The sequence below is a fragment of the Notamacropus eugenii genome, chromosome 1, assembly GCF_028372415.1.
Source record: "Notamacropus eugenii isolate mMacEug1 chromosome 1, mMacEug1.pri_v2, whole genome shotgun sequence".
Lineage (NCBI taxonomy): Eukaryota > Metazoa > Chordata > Mammalia > Diprotodontia > Macropodidae > Notamacropus > Notamacropus eugenii.
The window spans coordinates 290479307-290505639 of NC_092872.1; the positions used below are offsets into that span (position 1 = coordinate 290479307).

Consider the following 26333-nt stretch of genomic DNA (forward strand, 5'->3'; position numbering starts at 1 on the left):
GTCCAGAATCACAATGTTTTCATGGTTATCATGGTGGTCACTCACTGTTGTCTTTGTTGTAATATGTCCGCCAGTCACCTTGGATAAACATGGAATCACAGAGTCACAGAAGTTTAAAGGTAGAAGGAGTTTCAGGGGCCATCGATCCCAACAGATGTACAAGCATTTATTAAACATCCAGACTGAACTAAGTGCTTTACAAATATGGCCTCACTGCATCTTCATCACAATCTGAGGAGTTGCCGTTATGGTAATTGTCAAAAAGAGGAAACTTGATGCTGAGCAAGGTCACACAGCTAGTGTCTAAAACCCAACTGGCACTCAGATTTTCCTGACTCCAGGCTCAGTGCTCACTCCATTGTGACATCAGCTGCAGCCACATGCACAAAAGTAACCCCAGGGTAACACATGCCCAAAGTGGTCATCCAGCCTTTGCCTGAAGCTCATTCATCTCTTGGCTAAGTCCCATCGGAGGCTCCTGGCTCTATGACTGCTCTGTAGCCAAACGGAAGCAAGTCAAATCCCGCTTTCATATATCTCACATGCCTGCAAACTGCTACCATGTAAGCCTTGAGACTTTTCTTCTTTGGATTAAAATCTCCATTTCTTCCTCATATGGCATAATCTCAAATCCCTTCACCGTCTTGGGCTTTCTCCTCTGTATATTGCAGTTCATCAATGTCCTTCTTAAACCAAGGTGCCCAGAAATGAATCTAATACTCCAAGTGAGATTGGAGGAGAGTAGAGTACAGAGTGCAGTGACATTGGCTTATACCTATTCCTGGAAGCTATTGCCTCTTGATGAAGCCTGAGAACCTTTTGACTCTTTTGACTGCCAATCAAGTAGCTGCATGTTACATATTGACCCTGTCATCCCCTCAAACCTCCAGATCTGTCACAGAACACTTGCTCTCCAACTATTTTCTCCATCTGGTATTTGTGAAGTTAATTTTTTTTACCTAAATGCAAAGACATTGCAAAGACATCTCTATTGAAATTTAATATATTTGATTTTGCTCAGTCCTGTAGCCTGTCAAAATCCTTTTCAATACTGCTTTGATCTTCCACTGGGTTAGCTCTCTTTCCCAGGTTGGGGACATCAACAAATTTGATGAATATTTCATTAGTGCTGAAAAAAAAAGTATAGCAGCAGAGGGAAAGCATAGTTCCTTATGCTATACTCCACTGGAGACTTCCTGCTTCACTGACATTAAACCATTAACAGCTATTCTTTGAGGTCTGTCATACAATCAATTATTTACTCATCTAATTATACCTAACAGGACTATGACACATGCCTAAATCACTGAAGAGGTGCCCACATCAGAGACACTGGGACCCTGGTATCTGGAAGAAGACATTCTTGGTGTGTCTCCCACATAGGTAAGAACAGACTCTTCCTTTGGCTACATAGAGAGACCTATCTGAGACTTTAAAACTACCTGACTGGGACAGTCTTACTCTCACCCTCCAGTAGCATCCAGGAGTTATGGTCGTGTTCACCACCAGTATTGGGACCATTCAGCAAGCTGGGCAGAGGAGGGCCACTACCTCTTTCCCTGAGGCCCTGTGGCTTTGAGAAGTGGACTTCAGGGTTTGGTCTTTATCCTTTTGAGTTTTAAGAGCAGGAAGCAGAGTCCCTGACCTGGGAGCTTGTGCCATGGTGACCTTGGAGCCAAGAGTCCAGTCCATGTACTCTCTAGCAGGGAAGTCCTAAGAAGCCAGGGTCCTGGAACACAAGTCAATGGGGAGCTTTGGGCTGGAGCTTAGCAAGACGGATGTTATTGGGAAACTGAGTTAAACTGTGAACCTAATTCCTCTCCTCTCCCCAGAGACCAAGAGAATAGAGAGGGAGGTTATGCCTTCCAGGTGTTGGGGAGGAAGTTTGTATAAACTGATCTCATTGTTGTATGGTGTAAGAACAAACAAAGTGATTTTTGTTGTTTTCTTTTTGGAGTTCAGTTTCCCAGTCTCACTGAAAACATCTGAAGGCTCAATCTCCTTTGAACCCTCATGGTTCACAGCTGTGCTGAGTCATGCAGAACTCATGATTACTGGCTCTGAGCCTATAAGGAGCTGAGTCTTTGTTATATATACTGAGAGGCTGGCATTTTACTTTGGAGGTTTCGCTTTTGAGAAGGACCTTTGGATTCCCTGGATGGGACACTGAGTAGCCATTTGTTAAGAGCCCCTTGACTATTTAGAGGTTGTTGGTGCTTGCCCATCCAGTGGTATCTGTAGGTGGTTATGTTACTTTGTCAAACAGTTGGAGCCCTGTCTCTTAATCTTTGAACTAATTTTTCTGTTTGTATTTTCTCCACATTCAGGGTGCTGACCTTTCCCCTGAACTAGTGAATGACTCATATATGTTTAATTAAAGAAAGATTGTTAACCCCTTTGAAGCTACCTTTCCTTTATTAAGCAGATGAAAGAATCTGTACTAGCAGGCCATCCTGGTGTGCTATGGTGTGTGTGTGTTCATCCTTTGTTGCCAAAGACCATGCCACCTAAGAAATAATGACATGACTTGCACTTGACTTTGTTTTGAGAGAGAGAGGGCTGTGCAGGTCACCAGCCTCACTTCTCCTCCAAAGCCATCTGAATCCAGTGACCAGATACTCATCAAGATGACTGAAGAGGACCCAGAATGAGGCAATTGGGGTTAAGCGATTTGCCCAAGGTCACACAGCTAGTGAGTGTCAAGTGTCTGAGGTGAGATATGAACTCAGGTCCTTCTGACTCCTGCACTGATGTGCTATGGTGCTTGCTAATACAAACAGCTAAATGAGATTTCCTGAACTGCTGAAGTTGGGGGGAATAATCTGTGGGGATTTGGGCCAGTGTCAGAGACTAAACCCCTTCAAACCCATTCAGGGTACTGGAGAACGGAATTAGGCCAAAAGGTAAAATGTTACATACTTGATTCTCAAGCAACAAGGGCCAGGGTAGTCCCTGTTATGTATCTTATTGTCAAATCCAAACTTTCCTTCTCTACAGGAAGAGTATCAGATTATTTATCAAAAACTTTGCTAAAAATCGAGATAAACTATATATTCACAACATTCCTTCCATCTGCTAGTTTAGAATACTGTTTTCTAAAAACAGAAAGTGAAGTTAATACGGTAAGCCCTGTTCCTAATATAGCCATGCTGTGATTACTTCATAATCACTATTTCCCTTTCTAGATATAAATTGACTATTTCTTTAATCTGTTTCTGAATCTTCTGCGGAAGAAGAATAACTAACATTTAAATAGCACTTACTATTTGCCAAGCACTGTGCTAAGTACTTAACAATTATAATCTCATTTGATCCTCACAATCTTAGGAGGTGGGTGCTATTACTCTCCTCATTTTACAGTTGAGGAAACTGAGGCAGGCAGTGGTTAAGTGACTTGCCCAGGATCACCCAGCTAGTAAGTGTCTGAGGTTGGATTTGAACTCAGGTCTCTGTGACTTCAGATCAGGCATATTGTTTACTTTACCACCTAGCTGCCCATTGGCCCAGTGTTTACGTACTCTGTCCTCCTTCTTTTGTGAAAACTGGCACATTTGCCCTCTCCCATTTTCCATAATGTTTCAAGTATCACAGAACAGGACTTGTCTATAACACCTGCACAGCCATTTGGTGACTGTGAAGGCACCTCGTCCTATCCAGGTGACTTGGATTCTTCAGAGTCATTGGATGCTTCCTTTACTCCCTGTCACCCTGCTTACCTCGGGCATTAATTCCCTGTTGGTGAGTTCTGTTCTGCCATTTCTAGTGCAAAGCCCCCTCTCCCTGGCCGAGAAAACAGAAATAAAACTGCCTTCTTTCTCCCTGATGTCACTGTCCATTCCAGCAGAAGGCCTCCCCCTTCTTTGCTCCTCCTTTTCCTCCCAATCTAGATTGTTAACTCAGATCTCTTTGGTCTCAGTTTCACTGAACAGCCTCTGCTCATTCTCAGCTCTCGATCTCGAGGCATGATTTTGTATCTAATGTCATGCTCTTAAATCCATTCTCTGTTCCCTGACCTGTGTCCACCTGGTAGACATTTCTTTTAACACTAAGGTGGTTGGTGAGTCCCCTGTGCATCCATATCAGTGCCTTCAGAGAATTCCCGTTTTTCCTCTTTGTGGGACTTGTTTGCTTTTGTCATCAGAATTTCATTCTATCCATCTTTCATTCCCCCTGGGCAGATGTTCATTTTAAACCCTGGAACCTCCTTTCTATTTTCTTTGCACCATTTGAAAACTTCTATCCAGGTACCTTTCACACTGTGCCCAGACTTCCTTTCCTTTGGCACCAACTTGCATCTCAAAGTGAGATGGGGTCATTTCCTCCCTAGGCTCCAATCACTTCCAACCCAGCTGCCAGGCCCTCCCCATTAGTGAGGCTAAGATCCAGAATAGAATTTCCCTTGTTCCCTCCACCTTGTGAAGGATGAAATTATCCCCAAGGCAAGTCAAGAAGCTATTTGTTGCTCTGTTCTTGGCACAGAGAGAGATCCCACAGATGTCCAGATGCTATTTGTGCCTCTGTACCAGGCACGTGATCCTTCCCAAACTCTCCCTCTATTTCCTCTTTCCACGCAGGTGGCCTACAATCTACTCCAATCACAAAATCTCTCCTGTTTCTCCCTCCACTAACCTTCACCCAAATGTTTTCCCTCATGCTTCCCCTCCCCCAGGTTCCCAGACATTTTCATGAGTGTACCAGTTTAATATCCACTAGGACTCCACTTTCCCCCACCCCTAATACCAATCTGGTTTTTTTGGTATATGGTCTATACTTCCAGAGCCAAAATCCAGTCATGGATTTCCTCAAGCAAAATTCTTGGTCAGTGTTACTGGGTCACATTAGGGCTTCTGACCAGTCTTGGTTGCTGCCCACATGTGGGTTACCTGTAGAGATCCTGGAGGCATAACCTTCACTACAGACTCCTTTCTTTGGTTTTCTTTACTTCATGCACTTTGGAGCATCCCAGCTGCTTCTCTGCTTCCTTCTGTGTCACTACTGATTATGCTAGCCAACTTGGGGCAGGGTGGGGGGAGCAGGGGCAAGCTCCTCCCTCCCCCATTCTTGTCATATCAAAGGATTGTCCCGAAAGTGTCTTCTTGGTTGTCTCAGGCAATATCCTAGTTAACAACCAACAGAAAGTTATCTTCTAGGATTAAAGGATTGTGGCAGACTGAGACAAAGCATCAGGAAGGAGCTTTCCCTAATGTCCCTGATTGGCCAGACAGAAGGAACAGCTTTGTGTTTATTTGTAGGACTGGACCTTCTGATTCCCGCTGTGGTCTGCAATGTGAGCAGGGTAAGAGAAGTGGGCCAGCACCATAGACTCGGTTCTTAGAGACCTGAGTTAGCCCAGACCCATAAGGACATCCTGAGCTGATTGAGGACTCAGTCCCAGTCCAGGTCAGCTGCAAGGGGTTTCCTAGAGGGGCCAAGAATGAATAGTCAGCACACAGGGCACCATGAAAGGCCAGAGCACAGGATGCCCAGAGCTAGTCTCAGACTCAGCCCCCTGCCCAGGATTACAGACTCGGCCTTTAGAAGCTTTAAGCCCTGAACACTGAAGCCAGCAACACCAATATATCCAAAGTATATCACTGGAAGAAAGACTAAACAAAAATTAAAAAGAAAGAACTTTTAGGAGGCCAAGAATATCTAAGAGGCACCCAGAAGAGAATAATGCCAAAACTCCAACAAGTAAAGCATGAAAGAAAAATACAGCTCAGACACTAATATCAACTAGAATTTCTAAAAGAAAGAATATAAGACTTAAATAATATTATAAATTAAAGTAGTAGGAGAAGAAAGAATAGGGAAATGTCAGAGCTATGGAAACTTGGAAAGGTGTTTTACAGCTTAGCATAAAAGGTACAAAACCTTACCCGAATAATTTGTTGTTGCTGTTTTCAGTCATTTCAATCATATACAACTCTTCATGACCCTACTTGGGGGTTTTTTGGCAAAGATACTAGAATGGTTGTCCATTTCCTTCTCCAGTTCATTTTACAGATAAGAAAACTGAGGCACACAGAGGGAAGTGATTTGCCCAAGGTCACACAGCTAGGAAGTATCTGAGACTGGATTTGACTTCTGACTCCAGGCCCAGTGCTATAGACTCTCTGAAAACTGGAACCGATGAAACAAGCTAATGACTACAAGACAATAAGAATATTCAAGTAGTCAAAACTAGAGAATAATAGAAGAAAATGTAAGGTATTTCATATTGTTTTAAACTGGCATGGAAAACAGATCAAGATGAAAAAATATAAGAATTACTAGTTGATCTGGGGCACCTAGGTGACAGTGGATAGAGTGCCAGGCCTGGAGTCAAGAAGACCTGAATTCAAATTTGACCTCAGATACTTACTAGCTGTATGACCCTGGGCAAGTCACTTGACCCTCTTTGCCTCAATTTCCTCATCTATAAAATGATCAGGAGAAGGAAATGGCAAACTACTCCAGCATCTCTGCCAAGAAAATTCCAAATGGGGTCATGAAGAGTAGAGACAACTGAACAACCACAACAAAATGACCTGAAAGCCATGAGCAAAAAAAAAAAGAGCCAAAAAAAGAGCCTGGATAGAGTATTTTTAAAAATCACCCCTCCCCCCCAAAAAGAAACCCTGCCTGGATCTCTGAGAACTAGAGGGCAAAGTAAAAACAGAAAGAATCTTCCATCGGCTCCCCAAAGAGAGAACAAAATGAAAACTTAAGGAATAAACCAGCTGCAGCACACACCTCTCAGGACAAAGATAAAAAACTGCAAGCAGCCAGAAAAAGAAAGAGTTCAAGTACTAAGGAGATCCAGTCAGGATCATACAAGATTTAGCTTCCATTACTACAGAGAAGCAGAGCGCTTGGAAAGACATTCCAAAAGGCTAAAGCAATAGGCTGACTATCAAGAATGACTTGTCCAGTAAAATTGAATGTAAGAGGGTGAGTGGATGAATAAAGGACTTTAATGAAACATTCCAATCATTCTTGACGAAAAGCCTAGAACTAAGTAGAAACTCAGAGGTACAAACAAGGTAACTATAAGTTAATAATCAGAAAAGACTTCATGGAAAAAAATGCTTTCCTTCTAATGGGGAAGAGGCATCCCCTGAGAACTTCAGTGTCAACAAGGATCATAGAGAGAGTAATGAGAGTCTGGGAGTGACTTGATTATGACATAATAATCTTAAAAGCAAAATATAAGAATTGCTAGTACTTAGATAATACTTTAAGGTTAGTGATATAAATAAATGTGTAAACATATATAAAATGACAAAAATCACCTATTTAATCCTCAAAGTACTCTGCAATATAGGTGATATTATTATCACTATTTTACAGATAGAGAAACTAAGGTTAGGAGAGGTTAAGTGACTTGCCCAGATCATACAGATAGTAAATATTTGAGATCAGATTGTGACTCAGGTCTTCCTGACCCCTGCCCCAGCTTCTATGTTCTACCTAGCTGCCTCTAAGCAAACAATAAACTAGGGAAGGAAATGTGAGAAGATCAAAGTGGGGAACTTATCGTCTCAAATAATTGGAGGGTGGAAGCAGAAGGTTCTACAAAGGAGGAAGGGGCAGGGAGAACTGGCAGCACTTGAACCTTGTACTGAACTGATAAAGGAAGCAGAACCAGGACAACAAGCTACACCAAACAACAACATTTTAGAAATGGTCAATTTGGAAAGACTCAAGGACCCTGCTCAGTGCAAGGATGTCACCCACCTGCTGATGGAGGCACCATGGACTAGATACCCTAAGCGAGATACTTGATGACAGTGGGTATTTGTTGCAGGGATTTTGTTTTCCTTTTGCTCTTCAAGTGTATGGGGTGGCGACTTGGGAGGGAGAAAAGAGAGATACTTGGCTATTGAAAATTTTGCATTCAATAAAAAAAAAAACTGAGCTCTTTGAGGACTGAGACTGTCTTTGATTTGGTCGTTGTTTCTAGTCAGCACAATGCTTAGGACATAGCCAGTGCTTAATAAGGAATTTTCCATTTGTTTTCATTCCTCTTACTACGTCTACTAGAAGTTGAGAAATGTATGTTGAGGATGAGCAGTCAAGCCTGACAAAGGCATCCATGGCCATCTTCCAGTCAATAAATTTGTGCCATCCTTTTTGGATTCTTTGTGGCTCTATTTTCATTATATGGAATCACTCTTCACATGTGTGAGTACTTTACCAAGTCAGAAATTGCCCCCAATAGTCCAGGTGCTGGATAATAACCATTACATAGCTCAGCTGAATAGAGCAAAATGGTGCCTTGGCTTGGTGGCACTCGGGCTTCCAGGCTCTCCACGGACCAGGGCTTATAGCTTCAACCTAGTTGAGGTGTGACAGGTGTAGCCACAGTTTTCATCCTTCGGTTTGATCTAGCTATGAAGAAATAAACTCTAAGCATCAGGTTCCAGATGAGCATCTGCAAAGTCAGTCAGATGTTTTTAAACAGAAATGATCCCAGTTGACATTCCAATAGCATTCTAAGTTAGGCAAATTGCTTTCCTTAACCTTATCTCATTTGGTTCTAACAACAATCCTAGGAGATAGATATTACAGGTATTTAGATGAGGGTTACATGAGGAAACTGAGACGCAGAGAAGTTAAGGGAAACTTCCCCTTGGCCACAGAGCTAAGAGTCATTGGTCAAATTCTTCCCTAAGTCTTTCCGGCACCCAAGGCCAACTCCCTGTCCTCCATACCCTGCTGTCTCTCAGTATGAGGTAACCCACCATGGTTTAGCTTCCTCCCAAATCATCTCAGTCTGGTCTTCCTCACTCTCTAAGTTATGATGCTAACTAATAGTAAGATGCCCTAATATCTTTTTCTCTGTCTGGGGCACATCAGGATGGGGCAACAGGACCCCAACAAATCAGGCTTAGTCTTGACTAGCTCTCTGACATGTCCCTCTCAGTCATCTCTCTCATTTTCCTCATCCTCTCAGAATTATGGGAACTACACAAGTCCAGCTAGTTATGCCTCTTCGTGTTCAGGGAGATGATGGAAATACCAGCCTGACAGTACTTGGTACAAAAATAGATTCTTCTTCCTAATGAATTCCTGCAGAAAGGCTTCCTGAGGTCTAATTGCCCCCAATCTTTCAATGATGCAACACAGCATCATTTTCAATACAATGAAAGGAGAATAATTAACAGCATTGAAGCGCCTTGAATATTGTGCCCCAGAAAAGAGCCTTGAAATGCAGCTTGGTCAAAAGGATGGAGAGGCAACCTTAGAGCCAGGAAGGGCCGGGGTCAAGGCCCCCACCCACCCATCCCAGCTATGTGACCCCAGGCAAATGCCTCTCTCTGTGCTCCAGGCAGTCTCGGATACTCTCAGGGAAGAGAAGGCGTCGATCTTCATTTGATAGAGCAAGTTTCTCACTGGGAGCTTTCTAGACCAATGAAATCACAGATCCAATTCCTTTTCCTAAAAGGGGCTCGCATTCTCTGAGTTTCAGTGTCCAGGCAACGGTGGAAAAAGAATCATGCCAACTTGCATGTTGGTCCAATATCTTATCATGATTACTATTTCTTACTATGATAATAATAATGACAACAATGAGAGCTTATATGTGGTGCTTTAAAGTTTTCAAGGCACTTTACATGTGTTAACTCTTCGGATCCTCACAATAACTGTGGGAAGTAGGTAGCTGCCATTATTATCCCCATTTTACAGATCAGGACACTGAGGCAGGGAGAGGGTAAATGATTTGCTCGGGGTCACACATCTGGTAAATGTCTGAGGCATAATTCAAAGTCAATTCTTCCTGATGCCAGGATGCATGCTCCAGCCATCATACCACCTAGATGCCTAAGGAAAGATTATGTTAAAGCCGCCTACCTGATCCGAGACCTCAAGAAGATAACTTGACAGGAACATTTTCAAGGCATACTGGAAAGAAATCACGTCCATGAGGAAGTGATTAATTTATAATGGAAGAGCCAAGATGCTTCACCCAGAACTATTCTTAATGTTCTTGGGAGCTTATGAAGCCCTTTCCAAGCTATAATTAGCCCCAATATGTAGACACTCTGGCCTCAAGGAGGAAGTGGGTTTGGCCAAGAGAAAACAACCACAAACCCTAAGAAGACATTCCCATCCCAGACTCTAAGAGGGAAACCAAGGAAATCATCACAGATGACTCAGTACATGTGAAGAAGCAGATAATCAGGAAACATCTGTGCGCTGCACTCCCTGGGACCCAGGTGGCCCATCTGGGCTCAGTGAACACAACAGTTCTGAGCCCTCACCCATACCTACAAGCACTGCCCCTTGTCCATAGAGGACAACCCTCCTCTCCCCCATAGCCCATAGAGGTCTGGTCTGAAGCTCCAGACTTCCAGCATTGATACAGTTATCAGAGTTGGTCAAACCCAGGGAAGTGATGACCTCATTTCAATGTGGCTGCTGAGCAGGGCAATGTTGGTCTATTATAGAGAACTCTGCTCTGCTCTGCCCAATGTAACCTGGCTCCAAGAATTAGCAATGTCATATACACTGTCTGGACAGACGGGGAGGATCAGAAAACTGTTCACCAAAACCCTGAGCTGCATCTGTTGGCTCTCCCACCAGCTACAGGCAGGTCTGGACTCTTCTCTGTTTTAACTTGCTCCAAGTCTACTGGAGCCATTATAGGCTTCTGCTACCCCTAGGAATTTGCACTCTTGTCTAGACTCCTTGACTGGGGGCAGGGGGAGTCATGAAATATTCATCAGTAATAATGAGAGGTCCTTCTTCCAGCCATACTACCAATATTATATACCCTTGAGTGATGCTTCAGGGGACACAGAAATATAGGAAATGGATAGAAGGAGGTCACTACATGTCCATTCTAACAGGACCATCTTATGGTCTTTGCTATGGCAGAGAAAAAAACCATTCAGGACATCTTGATTGGTTAAAAAGAAAAGGGATTGCCAGAACAGACACTCATTACCATTAGAGCCCACTGCCTCCATTCCAAAGGAGCCAGCTGTCTTACCTTCCCAAAGCTCCCCTTGCCAATTGCTCGGAGTATCTGGAAGTGGTCAAAGTTCACTAAAAAACAAAAGCAAAGACATTTAGTCAGATTTAAAGAGTCCCTCCAAATATTGACTGTCTTTTTTTAAAAGAATCGAAATACTTGAACCAGCCGTCTACTTTTTTTCCCCCATCAACTATGCCCCAGAGCATTTTTGCTGACAAAGGGCTGGTCTGCTCAAAGATGCTCTATCCCAATGCATGCGTCCAGCCAAAATTCTGACAGTCTGTTTTTATCTAAGCAGTAGACTGACTCAAGACTAAATTACAAGATTTTTGGCCTGAATGGAGTCAGACCACCCAGCTTCCAAACCTACTCCAGCAAAAATCTTCAAATAATATAATGATCAAGAAATCCAATAAGAAACCATAGTAAATGGATTCTTACATCTCCATATATATACAAAATGCCAACCAGAAACTTACCAGCCAAAGGAATGGGGGCCACCAACAGTGCTGATGCAGCTTAACCTCCCTGCAGGAAGAGACTGACCAGAGATACATGGAGCCTCTAAGACTTCAGACAAAGGCAGGAAGAACAAACACTTCCCTTGAGAGAGCTCTGGGGAGTTTGGGAACCCAAAGGGTAAGCCATGGCAGCTATCAGGAAGACACCAACAAGCATGGCCATGGGGAGCCCCAGCCCAGGTACCCAGAACTCTTCCCAGAGATGCCAGAGAAACTCTGGAAGTTCCAAAGAGCTTGAAATCTAAGATCCAAGGATTCCTCATCCCAGGAGGCAGAGGTCAATGCAGGAACCCAGATAAACCAAGGTGATGAAACCAAACAGAATTAACCTTCCCATGCCAAAGTACAGTAGCCTGACCCTGGCGAAGCCCCAGTTGAGGCACTAAGGCCAGAGCAATGAGTAAACCAAAGAAGACATCAACTAGTACAAAAAACAAATAAAGTAAATATAGAGATGCTCCAAAATCCAAAGTAAAAGTAGAGAACAAATTTTTAAAAAATGAATTAAAGGATTTTCCACAAGGGCTAGGTGAACACCTAGAAGAAATGATACTAGAAATAACAAATTCAATAAAAGACATGGGGAAAGAATGGAGAGAAGAAAGCTTACAAAGTGGTAAACCTTACCCAAGTAACAGACTCCCTGAGAATTAGGCCAGACCAAAGGTCAATCAATGATTCCATAAAAGAGAAACAGATGTTAGAACAAAATCAAAGGACTGAAAAAATGGAAGAAAATATATGAAGAAAACAACTGCTGTGGAAAATAGGTCAAGGAGAGATGTTTTAAGAATAATTAGATTCCCCAAAAACATGATTAAAAAATCTAGACACCATCTGTCAAAAAACCATAAATGAAGACTGCGCAGATTTATTAGAACCAGATACCCCAAGTGGGGTAGCTAGGTGGTACAGTGGATAGAGTATGGGACCTGGAATCAAAAAGACCTAAATTCTCATCCTGCCTCAGGCACTGATCAACTATTTCAACAAGCTCTAATCAGTTCACCCATGGAGGAGTCCTTCCTGACTCCCTTGGGATATTGGGGAAGGGAGTGGGAGGTCACAGCAAGCCTGGCTACAAATGCCAGGAGATCCCAGGTCCTCCCCCCTCAAAGCAAGAGGTCAAATCCACAAGGCATCAGAATGAGGAGACTTTGAAGGCCTAAGAGTCTCAGTGAGATTCTAGACCCTTCCTCTCTTCTATGGACTTCTCTCTGACTCCAAGTAAGCGTGTCCAAGGAGGCTGTGTCCAGTCTGATTAACCACAAAATTCAGAATATCTACAAAATACCTGGAGGGCGATGTGGGCATCTGTTGATGCAGTTTCAAAGTACCTTTTCAAGAAATAAAGAAGCACAAACAAGTGGCCAGATAGTTGTTGCCATGGTTGGGCCTCAGCTTCCAACCAAGCCTGGAGTCCTTATGATGAGACTCCCACTTTCTGGAGAGAAAGCTTTGCGTGGAGCTGTGAAGGAGAACCTCTCCCCACCAACTGGGAAAGCCTCAGGAAACGTTCCAGTCTTGGCTGAAACTCAGCTTACGTTAAAAAAAAAACACTATCTCTTAATAAATTTATAGATTTGGTGCTATACCCATTCAAATTGCAAAAGGAGTAATTAATAAAAGGGGAGCAAGATTAGTTTGGAAGAACAAAAGATCTAGAACCTCAAAGAAGGAGGGAAAAAAGAGACTATTTCTAGTTATTAGTTTATACTATAAAGCAGTAATCCTTAATACAATTAATTAATCTGGCCAAAAAATAGAAGAGGAATTCAATGGAACAACCTCCCCAGGGAATGAAAAGCAGTTATAAGCAGTGAAGCTCTGTAGGTGGTGTTTTATAAACCCAAAAGTCAGACAGACACAAGGAGCATCTCCCTTCATGGCAGGGACTGCTGGAACTTTGGTGAAAAGGAGATGGAGGCCGTTCTTCACACCACAATATGCTCAAAACTGATGAACAAGGAGGAGCTTTTACTGGGGAAAAAGGGCTTGGCTAATGAGGCCCAGAAAAGGAAGAAAACAAGAACCAATCTTCCTAGAGATTTAAGATGCCCAGAAGGGAGTTCAGGAGTGAGCACAGCCAGCCAGGCATTGCTGATACTATTGTGCTAAATGTAATATATACTCACCTAACTATTTAAAATGTTTAAATGAATTTTTGTCATTTTTTTTTGAGTTCCAAATTCTCTCCCTCCCATTCCTCTCCAATCCACAAGGAAGACAAACTATATGATATTAATTCTACATGTAAAATCATGCAAAACATATTTACATATTAGCTGTATCATGCACGCATGAACACACACACACACACACACACACACACACACTCACACACCCCAAGAAAAATAAAGAAAGTTAGAAAATTCTACTTCAATTCTACTTTGTACTCAGAATTCATCAGTTCTCTCTCTGGAGATGGACAGCAATTTTTTAATCATGAGTCCTTTGGAATTGTCTTGGATATACATTCATTTTTAAAAGAACAAGCTTGTAATTTAAAAAAAATTATAATTATAAATAAATATACAACCTGAATTTTTAAGATCTCACCAACCTTAAAAACTGGACTGGAACCAGATCAAGTCCCCTTCCCAGTTACAGGCCAGGGTGGGTCCAGGGGTGGTGGGAAGGAACTCCTCCAAAAAAGAGTAACCTATTGTAGCAGCAAGCACCCTGCGACACACAAGAGAGCCTGCTGTACAGGTTCTTAGATCTACTTTTCTAAAAGGAAATCAACTTTTGGGGGGTCAACAATCTTCTTTAGACACATATACCAACAGAGAAAATACAAGCAGGGAGACAGGGCTTCTGTCTGACCATAAGCAATACATACATCACAGATCAACATTACATCTATACATTGTTACCAGAGAGAGAAGCACCAACATCTAGGTTTTCAAAATGGGGGGGGCCTCCTTAATGGCTACCCAGAGTCTCATCTGGCCCAAGAACCTTTTTCCAAAGCAAAACATCACCTCAGAGTACATATACATTTTTCAGAGCCGGAGGGCATCACAACCTTCATGACTCAGTGCCTTATTAATTAACAAAAAAAGCTTCCCTTAATTGGCTTCAGGTGAATCCTATTAATGGGCAGGAAAGATCTTTAATTCTAATTAACATTACACCTTTGGGAGTTGGAATGAAGATCAAAGAGGGTCTTTCTCCCTCTTCCCATCCCCAACAGTCTTCTGGGCACATCCGGGGGGCTTGGGCTATATAGAGGGGGGAGGCAGGCAGGGCAGGATCAGATCAAGCTTGGAAAATGGCAGAAGTCAGGTTGACATGAGGCTCCCAGGAAAGGAGGAGGCCCACCCACTGAGAGCATCCTGAGGGCTTTCTTCTGATCATTGGCCACTGGAGGACCATGTTTTGCACGGGAGAAGATTCTCTGTGCATCCCTGCTCCAGCAGAGGACAACCCAACCTATCTACTTGACAAGAATTCTATTAGAATATACTTTCTCTGAGGGCAGAGATAGATTCCCTTCTGTCTCTGTGTCCTTGGGACCTAGGAGAACCACTGGCACACAGTAGGAGCTCCATAAATGCTTGGTGATGGATTAGTTGATTTACTAAAGGCCAGATCAAAAACCTCCAGGTTCCTCATAAGACTGATCCCAGCTAAGAACAGGCGACAAGGGACTGCTCTCTGTACCAACGACTGCAATTCTGACTTCTACTCCTCCTCCTCCTCTCCCCAGAGACATGGGGATTTTTACTTATATTGTTTAATAAATAGCTCATCCCACCTCCCCCTTAGTCATACAGACTATGGAGGAAAGAAGGGATGGGCGCAGCCCCCAGGAGGGAAGCAAAGGTTTCCCAAATAAGGAACCACTTTCTCTGCTGCCTCCCAAATTACCCCCAGGGAGGGATGGACTGCACCAAATTCGCTGTTGATGTCTTCTTACTTATTCTTCCATCTGCAGTGTGATTTCAAGGACCTGACACTGATTCCATGATTCTGTGATTCAGAATCCCACAACTGTATAATCCTAAGATCTAAAAGAGAGGCAACTCTAGAAGTCTGGACCTGAGGTCAGGAGAGCCCTGAGTCTGGATCCAGCTCTAGCACTTACTAGTGACCTGGGCAAGTCACTTAATTCTCTTAGATTCCATTTCTTCACCCATGAAATGGGGATAATAGCAACCTTGCGGACAACCTGATGTGACTGTTGAAAGAACTGAACAGAAGACCTGGTCTCTGTCCACCTGCTGCCTGTGTTGAATTTCAATAAGCAGTGGAAATGGGTGTGACCATAACCATGGGGACAGGAGGTGGTCCTTAGGCCCTTTGTAAGAGCTGGAGAAGCCAGTTTCTGGGTGGAGACTAGTTTTGCTCTTTATCATCACACATGTGCAGGACCTTTGAGTTTCCAGGTTGGCCAAGTCTTGGGGAGCTTTTTTACATATATAGGTGACTTATCCTGTGTCCCTGCACATCTGTATACTGTGTGACCCTAGGGACAGGGTGCTGGCACAGTGGATACTCTCTGCAGCTGGCAGTCCTGGGCACAACATACCCCCAGTGCTGACACAGATAAGCCTATGGCACCAGTTTAGAGACAGGTGCTTCCTCAGCCCTCCCTTCTGTTCTCAGGTCACCAGAGGTCCAGAAGTATGGTAGCAGAGGGCATGGGACCCCGACAATATGTTCCATGGGACAAATAATACACTTTGAGCCACTGATGCCCATTTCCCAGAGAAGCCCCGGCCTTCCCAGTTCCAAGATTCATGAGAAAGTTTGCTGAAAATTAACTATGACAGGAAATCTTTTTTGCAGGCTAAGAAACTGGTGGCAGCTATTTCTGAAACTACATCATGTTTCAAAAATTGTATAAAGGCTTCACAAAATAATATATAAGATGGATGAGGCCAGTGAATATCAGGAAGATAAGCCAGGGATACATGAAACCAAACCTGAATTTTGTGATTTTTTTTACCTGGAAATGTTCTGCCTTTGCCACAGAGCGAAAAAGAACCAAAATGCCAATGATCAGTTTGCACTTTCTTCCCAAAATGCTTCTGGTGATGTCACCCTATCCCGGAAAGACCCAAGAAGATATTGTACTTGTGGACAGAACATAAGAATGTGACCGTCCTCTTGGGCTGTGGAGCCCAATCTCCTGGAACATCTGAGATGTGAAACTGGGCAGAAATACAAAATTCCTGGGAGGCTTTCGCTGGAATAATATTAGCAACAAGGAAGCATATTCCTATGAAATTGTACAGACGTAAAGTACTTTCAAAGGAAAAAATACACACATGCACACACATATGCTCTTGTCTAAGGTTAAAGCTCTGGGAGTCGTCATCATCATCATCATCATCATCATTTTAGCCACATAATAAATCTCACCTGATCTTCACAATAGTCATTCCGCGGTGCACATTGTAGGTTTTGCTACTTCTATTCTATAGATGAGGAAGGTGAGATTCAGAGATGGGGACATTCCATAGGGCTACAGCACTGTCATCTCTCTCACTGACTCCTCTCCTCTCCACCATGCTGCCCATCAAAGAAAGGCAGAGCACGAAGGTTTCACATCCATTCTCTTACCATTCCACTGTTGCTACACATGCAGCATCTCATGGAAGTAGACCCCTGCACAGCTTCTCCTCCCATTGGTCTCCTGACCTTCCTCTATGACTCCTATTGGTCATACCCTGAGCAGCCAACAACAGCAGTGGCCATGGGTGGTTCTTTGACCAGATGATGCAACCTGTCCCTTTTCCAGTGCTCAGCGTCTTCTGAATGATATACTCTGTGCATTTCTTACTCTGCAGCCAGGTAGATGCACCTGGTGTCCTTTGAGTCACCTATGACTTGAGTTCTTCAGAGACCAGTCCTCTGTGATTTGCAGCCTCAGAACATTGTAACCAAGAGGATCCTGGTCTAAAGAGATGAGTTTTTGTTCCATGGAGCAGTTTCAGGTTACCTAAAATGCTGCCTTCCAAAATGCAACCCAGGCCACTCTTTTCCTCCTACTAACTCCTGGGCCCAGTTCATTAATACTTCTGAAATACTTGACCATATGTATGTATACATGTAAGCATTATATATTTCTACACACACACACACACACACACACACACACACACACACACACACACACACACACACACTGGAGGACCATTTCTAGGGACTATCCATCCAATGGCATGTTATAGCCTGGACAAAAAACATTTGTCATTCACTTTGTTTTCACCATGTGAATGGTTAGACCAAACTCTTGTGAGTGGCTGTGAGGACCCCTGGGGAGGTACTATAGTATTTCCAGACTTGGTGGCATCAGCACAGTCATATGTAGACAGGAACAACCAGAGGACCTCACCATCCATGGTGGGGGTGGGGGAAGTTCTCAACTGAATCAAGTCATTTTTTTCCTTTGGACTCCACCATGGACAAAGGGCATAGACTAAAAATTAGGAGGATCTTAGAGGTCAGCAAGTCCAACCTCTTTGTTTTACAGGAAGAAGAGGAAATGGACACCAGCAGGGTAGAGTTATTTGCACAAGGTCATGTGGGCAATAAACAGAAGAATAGAGATTTGAACCCAGGTCCTCTGAACCCAAGTCCAGGGCTCTTTCCGCTGCACCTGCCCTGACTTTTCTGATGAGAGAGGAAAACACTTTTGGCAAGCCATTTTAAGCTGTCCTTGTGATTTGTGAGCAAGTCACTGAAAAATTCACATCAACTGTTACCACTATCAGGGAATGCGAGACACTTGGTTGAAGGACAGCCACTAAGGACACATGCTCAATTGACTCAAAGTTTCTTTTTTGTCAACACATAGTGAGCTCCCAAATCTCTCCACCTTTCAGCTGTGACTACAAAGGTATGGTCTGCTATGGAGTTGATCAGCAGATATTTATTAGAAGACCCTTTTGGAAGCCTCTCTTTTCCATTCTCATTTTTGGTCAACAGTATCCTAGCCTAGATCCATGTATGGTCTCTTCCCAGAGATTTTCTAGAGATGAGAAAGTAAGCTTCTAGCTGGGTGGTTAGTGAAATAATTTATTTTATTCAGTTGTGGGAAAAATCAACTTTGATTTTTTTTCCCTTCTTTTGGTATCTTCCTCCTGATCCTTTCTGATCTGTTGCATGGGGCTCCATGGTAGCTATCCTTTTTAAACAATTGGCCAGATGTGATTGCTCCTTCCATCTCTGTTTTCTTTAGTGATGCTTCCATTTCTGCATGCCCCACATTGGGTACTGAGGTGGTAATTCCACCATCACTGTGAGGAACGTCTTCTGTGATAGAAAATGCTGACAGATCTTTTCCATTTTTCATCTGTTTTTTTCTTCTTTTCCATCTCCACTCTTAAGTGGTTGTAGAATGTTTTGGCTTGATTCAATCAAGGCTTTTCCAGATGGATTTCCTTCCACAATGTATCATTGTTTCAAGAGGCAATACTGTTCATCATCTTCTACCATCCTCCTCTGTAAGGTTTTCCCAACAGCGTTCTGTTCTATTATGGTCTGACCCTGGTTATCATATCCTCTCTCTTGCTAAGAGATAGGATGGAGGTTGATAAAGCAGATGAGGGTTCTGACAGCCTCCTGCTAGGATTACTCTGTTTGTCTTGGATCTATCAAACGTCTATAAGAGATGTCATTAGCTGTGCCACAGTCTTCATGAGCTTCTAGATCAGAATCAGTGATTTCAGGAGGAAGATTTGTTTCCTCGTGTAATTATAAGACCTGAGGCATTATTATCTTGGAATGAAATGTTAGTCAACTTTTATAGCATTGAGACATCAGACCTGAAGAGGAATCTACTTTATCACATGCCTTTGCTAGGAGACCTCCTCTGACCATAGGGAATGATTCTAACTAGGAGGAGGATCTTTCCTGGTATCAAGCCAGCCTTCTTGCCACATGTGGGACACAACATATGGAACACTCCTGGCTCCTGGTCTGTCTCTCAGGTGAGTGTGTGTGTGTGTGTGTGTGTGTGTGTGTGTGTACTCACACATTCTCCCAGCCTTTGCTGCACTCCCACATGGGCCTGTACCTAGCAGCCCCAACTATCACCAGAACAATTCCGAAACTTTCCCTTCCTTCAATGATCTTGGCTGTGGATGAACTCCAAGCATGGCAGAGAGCTGGAACATCAGTGGCCATCCTTCAGAGACAGAAAGGACAACACGCTCTCCTCAGATCTTATCCTCCAGGTTTCTCACCAACTGCCCCTTGTAGGTCATGTGTCCAGAATAGCAACCACAGCACCAGGCACTTCTGCAAAGCTCCTTGGATCTTTGGGAACCATAGGGATCATTTCTACTGTTTACACGAGTAAACTGATATTCAGGGGGCAAAACTGACCTACCCTAGGTCATTTGATTAGTGGGACCCAGGGGCAGGATTCAAATCTAGGTCTCTTGCCTGCTCGCTCATCCCTCTCCCAAGACACTGTACTGCTTCTAACTCAGGGCCTCAGTCACATACTCTAAATTGGCCATTACTCTTTTCTTATCATAGCAATAATGGGGAGAGATTGATTATGGAGAGGCAAAGTGAGACCTGAAGTCAGGAAGAACAAACTAACAGTGAACTCTGGAGCTCGCCCTAGGGGGAGGTGGCTTCCCCCTCCCTGGGGTTCTTCAGGCCAAGGCTGGGTAAGTCCTTGTCAGCAGGGCTGTAGAGGGGACTCTGTCAAACAAAGGAGGGGACTCAAAGCCTCTGAGAAGCCAGGAGTCTGGGGGCAGGTCTCCTCCTCTCAGTTCCATTTCTTTCTCTCGTCTTTTCTCCCCCATTTTCAGACATCCCTGGTGAGCCTTGTCCTTTTCTCTCATTATTTTCATGGTGAGAAGGGAATAGGCTATTTGTCTCTGAGAGAAGAGCTGCATTTCACACTCCAACAGGCAGTTGGCAAAGGCCTCTCTCCAGAGCCTGGAGGCTTTTTTTTTTTTAGAAAGAGGAGAACCCAGTTTCTTCCAGAGCTCAGTCCCTCCTTGCAGGGAAGCTGGGTTCCCATAGATTCTCCTCTGAGCCCCCAGAATGGGAGAGATGTCCAGAATCTGCCTCTGTGGAAGGTCCGAGAATGGGATCCTGGTGCTGGAGTCAAGCTCATGAGTGGGTCAGAGTCATGTAGTCAGAAAAGCTGAGTTTGTGGAGTGGATTGTGGAGCACAGCACCACAGGAACACTGGACTGGGGGCTCCAAGAGATCTTTGGGGCCTCCTCATTTTTCCCAGCTGTTGTTTCCTCTTTTGTGACCAGCACATCTTTCCTCTGGCCAATCATCATTTGGACTTGAGGGAGGGGGCTGCAATATATTTCAACAGCATAAAGCAAGACTGTCCTAACTGGAGACGACCTTGGGCCTCCTCTGGACCAGTGTGTCTCCGTTGACAGAGACCAGAGACAAGAAGGACTTGCCCTCGAAAGGTCAGAGGAGTGGGCGCACAGACGGCGCTGGGTCCCTTAGTGGGTTAACCTTTTCCTTCCATGTCATCCAGTCTTCCTCACCTTTATCTCTCTGGTACTTCCCCTCTCTGCCCTGTCATTAGCAGCTGGTGACCTACTTTTCGGTCCAGGAATGTATTCTCTGCTTGCCTCCCAGGTCTTTCTGTCCACTTCTCAAGGTGGGTTGAGGGGTGTTGCTCCTCTAGGGAACCTGCCAGGATCCCTGAATGGCCCTCCTTTTTTTAGTCAGCGCCGAACATTTATTTTGTCTGACACCAGCCCTCCTGAGTCCTGCCTCGCTTTCTCCCCTTTGATGACTCCAGCCTGGAGTCCACAGTGGTTCATGAAATTCTCAAAAACTTCTGTACCTGTATATTTAAGTCAGGTCAGAAAATGGGCCATCTTTTTTTCTCAGAGTGATTCAATGGGAGACTGTGGACCAAAGTAACCACTGTCACAGCTTGACAGCAGCTGACAAATGGCCCGCACAGGTGAAGAACATCTCTCCTTAAGCCACAAGGAATAATGATTGCTGTTTCCAGAGGTGTCCTGGCCATGGACAGATCTTCAATCAATCAGAAAGTAGTCATTGAGCACCTACTGCACAAGAGGCAGCCCCTGCTCTCAAGGAGCTAGGGGAAGGGAACAGCATACAGACAGTAATGTACAAACAAGATCTTTTCAGCATTACTCTGAGGTGATCCCACAAGGAGGCACCAGGTTTAAGAAGGAGATATCTCTGCCCTCTCCCCTGAAGAAAGGCTCTTCCTCCCCACCTCTGCCTCCTAGAATGCCTAGCTTCCTTCAGGATTCAGCCTGATTACCACCTTCCATGGGAGACCCTTCCCAGGGTTCCACAGCTGCTAAATTCCTTCCTGAGCCTCCCTCGATCTCCCCTGCTGTACCTTGCATATGCCCAATTCTCGATGTTGTTCCCCCACTAAAATGTAAATTCTTCCTGGGCAGGGACTGCTTGTGCTTGGCCCTTATAGCCCTGGGGGTTGGTATAGTGCCTGTCACATAGTAAACACTTCATTTCTGATTGATGAAAGAGCTTCAAAGAATTTAGAGCAAGCCTTAAAGCTCTATGGTAATATCAGCTGTTAACAAACCTTATTCTTAATGCTGTCGTAATTCTGAATAGCTTGGTTTTGTGGTCCCCAGGCTTTTTCCATTTCTAACTGATTGTGAATGCCTACAACTCCATGAGGAAGCAGGGGCTCATCCAGTGCCCTGGCTAGACAAGCATGGTGGGATGAGGGAGATACCACCCATGACTGACCGATGAAGCCTCCAACTTCCCAAAGTTTCCTCAGTTCATACTGGAGGTAAAACCGTCCAGCCATGACTGTCTAGTCTGTGACGTTGGGCACATCTCAGCTAGTCTGAGGCTCCATGGGGTCCCATTCTCCTCCATTGCTGGGACATTCACTGCATCATCCTTGTCAGCATCTCTGTATGCTGGGCATCCAAGCCTGGCCCCATGCTGCTCAATATCTTTATCAATACCCTGGAGACATAGATGGTGTGCTTATTAAGCATGCAGGTGGCACAAAGCTGGAAGTGAGAGTGAGCCTCCTGAATGACAAAGCTTAGTCTTGACATGCCAGAGATCTGGGCTGAACTGATTGAGATAGAATGTAATTGGGATATTGAGATGAAATCTTATGATGGGGTCCAAGACATCAGCTTTGCAAGTTCAATGTGGAGGGGGAGGTGGAGGAGGACAGTGGAATAACTAGACCCCAATTAACCTGAAGAGGATCCTGTGGTCTAGTAGGTTGCAATGCCAGTAGCAGTCATGGCAGCACAGAAATGGAGAGCTGGGTGGAGCTCAGTGGACACCATGCAGTCTGACACCACCCCCCACCCCATAACATGCCTAACATGGAATCATTAGACTTGGCTTGAAGACCTCTAAGGTTGTGGGGGAGCCCACAACCTCTGCAGGTGCCCAGGCCACCTTGGGTTAGCTCCACTGATTGGGAAGTTTTTCCTCTATCTGAAACTGTCCCTTCATCCCTCCTTGCTCTGCTGCGTGGGGCCAAGCAACACAAACCTTATCTCCCTCTGGCCCTTCATACACTTGCAAGACAATTTTAGTCATGGCATAAGGGCAGCCAGAGCCTGGCCCGAGTTAGGGCCACCTGGGTTCAAATCCTGTTTCAGCCACTATCTGTGTGAATGTGAGCAGCTCACCCTCTCAGAGGCTGTTTCTTCATCTGAAGCCTCAGGATGATCCAATGGCTGGGGTTCCCTCCTTCTCAGGGGCTCGCTCCTCCCCAGGAGCTCCCTCCTCACCAGAGACTCCCTTACCTCCAGGGTGCCTCTTCCCCAGGGGCTCCTTTCCCCCCAAGGTTGCTCCTTTCTGGGGCTCTTCACCCCCACACAAGATCTCTCCTCTCCAGGAGCTCCCTCCTCCCTGAGGGCTCCCTCCCTGGGGGCTCCCCACCTCTGCCCTCCGCCATGGAGGATCCTTCTTCTCCAGCGGCTCCCACCTTGGCTGCTTTAGGGAGTTTATATAAAAGGTCAGGGCACCATCCTAATCAGTCCAAGCTCCTAGACAGGAACATTACTAATATTTAGGCAGCGGTTTGGCTTTCTGCCTTAATATGCATTTATAACTAACTCCAGACCTCAGGCTCAGGTAAAATTCAGGTTATTGGACACATTTGGGTAAAAAAGCAGCAAATAGAATTACTGGATGTGATGATAGATGGCCCAGGAGCAGAGGCAGCCAGGTTGCTCAATACATAGAGCACCCAGACCTGAAGTCAGGAAGACCTGAGTTCAAATGTGGCCTCAGACACTTAACTAGTTGTATGACCCTGGGCAAGTCACTTCTCCCTGTCTTCTTCAGTTCTTCAGGTTCCTCATCTTTAAAATGAGCTGGAGAAGGAAATGACAAACTGCTCCAGTGTCTTTGCAAAGGAAACCTTAAATGGGGTTAAGAGGAATCAGACATGGTTGAAACAACTGCACAACAACCAAGAGGACCATCCCTCAGTCAGTGAATATGGAGGACCCTGCTTCAAAGTGATTATCAATAGTAGCTATTGTTATTTCCCTTCCAGGCTGAGGTCATTCTTTTCTTGGCCTCATTAAAGGGGCCATGCCCTGGCTACTTCTTAAACAGGCCTGTTCAATGAATGGATGTTGCCTCACCCTAAGTGAGTTCCTGCATAGATTTTGGCCTAAAGGGGTCAAGGTCTCCCAGTGCATCCTGGGTCATTTCCAGTCATCCTGAGGACTATCAGGTGACTAGATTCAGATGGCTCTGGAGGAGAAGTGAGGCTGGTGACCTTGCACAGCCCTCCTTCACTCAAAACAAAGTCAAGTGCAAGTCATGTCATCATTTCTCTGATAGCACAGTCTTCTTTGGCAACAAAGGATGAACACAACCTAACAAAGATAACGACTTTGAAGTAATGATGAGCCTATGATCCCCAAATCTTTTCTTCACTGGGCAAAATGCTCCCAGTTCCTTGTACGAAACATATGAGGACATGGGGTACAGATGAGAGTGTCCAAGATGGAGCTTGTGTCCTCTGAGGACCAACACTCACTAGCTTATCAATATTTTTCCTAAAACATGGTGGCCACATTATCACAATTATCACAACTCTAACAATTCTGAAAAACTACGTGGAATAATGCACATATATACTTATACAAATAATATATATGCATGTTTATACAATAGATGCGCATCACTTGGGGAATGGCAAAACGGCATGTGGACCATGAATATAATGGAGAATTGCAAAGCTGTAAAAAATGACAAATACAGAGAAAATGGAGCAGTGAGGCCAGGAAACCATCATCTCCACTGATCCTTGTGGATTCTAATGAGCCAGGCTGACTCTGGGCAGAGTTGGGGAAAAGAAACTTCCGATGCTCCTTCCAGAGATGACAGATGGGGCACGTGCGGGAGTGGGGCAGGGGGTTTATTTCGTGTACTGACAAACACAATTAAAAACTGGTCAGTTTCACTGAAATGTGTGTTTCTTTTTCTTTTTTAACTCTGGTTCTAAGGGAGGGCGTCTAAAGACAGAGAGATAGGAAGCAGACAGGATATAAAACTCAAGACAATATAAATAAACTATTTAGAGCTGAGACATCTGAATACACGTAATAATCCAATGAACTCTGGTACCCAGGAAGCACTAAATGCCTCCAGTGAGCCTGCACTGTGCTAACTGCAGATGATACAATAAGAGATCACTGGTAATCACTGGTAAAGAGCAGTTTCAGTTGCTCAGATGAACACAGGAGTCAGGATACGATAGCTCATAATAATAGCTTAACTTTACATAGCACTTACTCTGTGCCAGGCCCTGATCTCATTCGATCCCCACCACAACCCCAAGAGGGGAATGCCATTATTATTCCCATTTTACAGATGTGGAAACTGAGGTGGGCAGGGTTGAAGTTGACTTCTGTGAGGTCATTCAGCTGAGAAATGTCTGAGGCCGAATTTGAACCCAGGACTTCCTGACTCCAGGTCCAGTGCTCTGCCCACTGAGCCACCTTGGTGCCAAATAATGTAAGCAGGGCAGAGAAAAGCAGGAACTTCTTCTGTCTCCCAGACCCTGGCTCTTATCTCAGCTGAAAAGCACACAGGTGTCCTCAACTTAGGCTGGGCTGGCAGGTAGCCCTGTCTCTCCAGCCTCATCTAGGACTTTGGCTGTCGTTTTGTTGAACCCAAGGGTGAAACTTTCCACTTATGGCTATTCTACTCCATCTGCCTCACTCAATGCAGCTGAGATCTTCTAGACATTCTCTGGATCATACCAGCCTTAACTGTCCCTCCCAGTTTGCGGGTCCTCTGCAACTCTGCTCCCAAGCCCCAGGGAAACCTAAATTTGTAGAACTTTTAATGGCCCTTTTATCCAATGGGCACACAGACATCTGTTCACCCAGAAAATCCCTGAAGAGCCGAGGCATCAGGAACACCTGGGCTTGAGCCTCCTTCTCTGGCCATGAACAGCTGGGCTTTGGTCAAGACCACTCTTTGTGGAAGCTAAGGCAGATCCCACTCTAGTCCATGAGGGGTCACCATCCCATTGGGATAAAGGGACATTTCCTACTGCATTTTGACCACTAAAATTTGATCCTGAATCTCTCCAGCATGGTAAAATGAGAATTAAGCTTTTGTTTCCTTCAGAAATGTATAAAGTCTGCCATTCATCCTCCTCCAGCCCCATGCACACACGCTTCCTTTGGTGCAGTCCCCAAACAGGACTGTTGGGCAGTAGAATCCAGGAAGGGACAACCAGACCAGGCTGCCTGGAACTTGCCCAGAATAACCCTATAGCCCACCCTGAGAAAGGCAAAGTGCCCCAGAAATCACGAGGGGTGAGGGAGGATTGGATACAGGACTAGCAGTGAAGGAAGGAAAGAGAGCACCAAAGATGGGGCCAGCTA

General features: G+C 44.6%; 1 protein-coding gene and 1 long non-coding RNA gene across 3 annotated transcripts in view; one reads left to right on the forward strand and one right to left on the reverse strand.

Moving 5' to 3' along the window:
• Positions 1 to 26333, reverse strand: part of STK32C (serine/threonine kinase 32C) — a 185033-nt gene that overhangs the window by 83515 nt on the left and 75185 nt on the right. Inside the window, exon 2 of one of the 2 annotated variants that reach the window (XM_072629112.1) lies at positions 10979 to 11034. In XM_072629112.1, the coding sequence (XP_072485213.1) occupies positions 10979 to 11034 (56 nt within the window). Of the gene's footprint in view, positions 1 to 10978; positions 11035 to 26333 lie in introns of those variants that run through there. The other variant, XM_072629115.1, reaches the window with a different exon arrangement.
• Positions 431 to 24904, forward strand: LOC140517664 (uncharacterized). Its single transcript, XR_011971716.1, has 3 exons — positions 431 to 563; positions 1284 to 1383; positions 24610 to 24904. It is a non-coding gene; the product is annotated as an uncharacterized lncRNA (long non-coding RNA).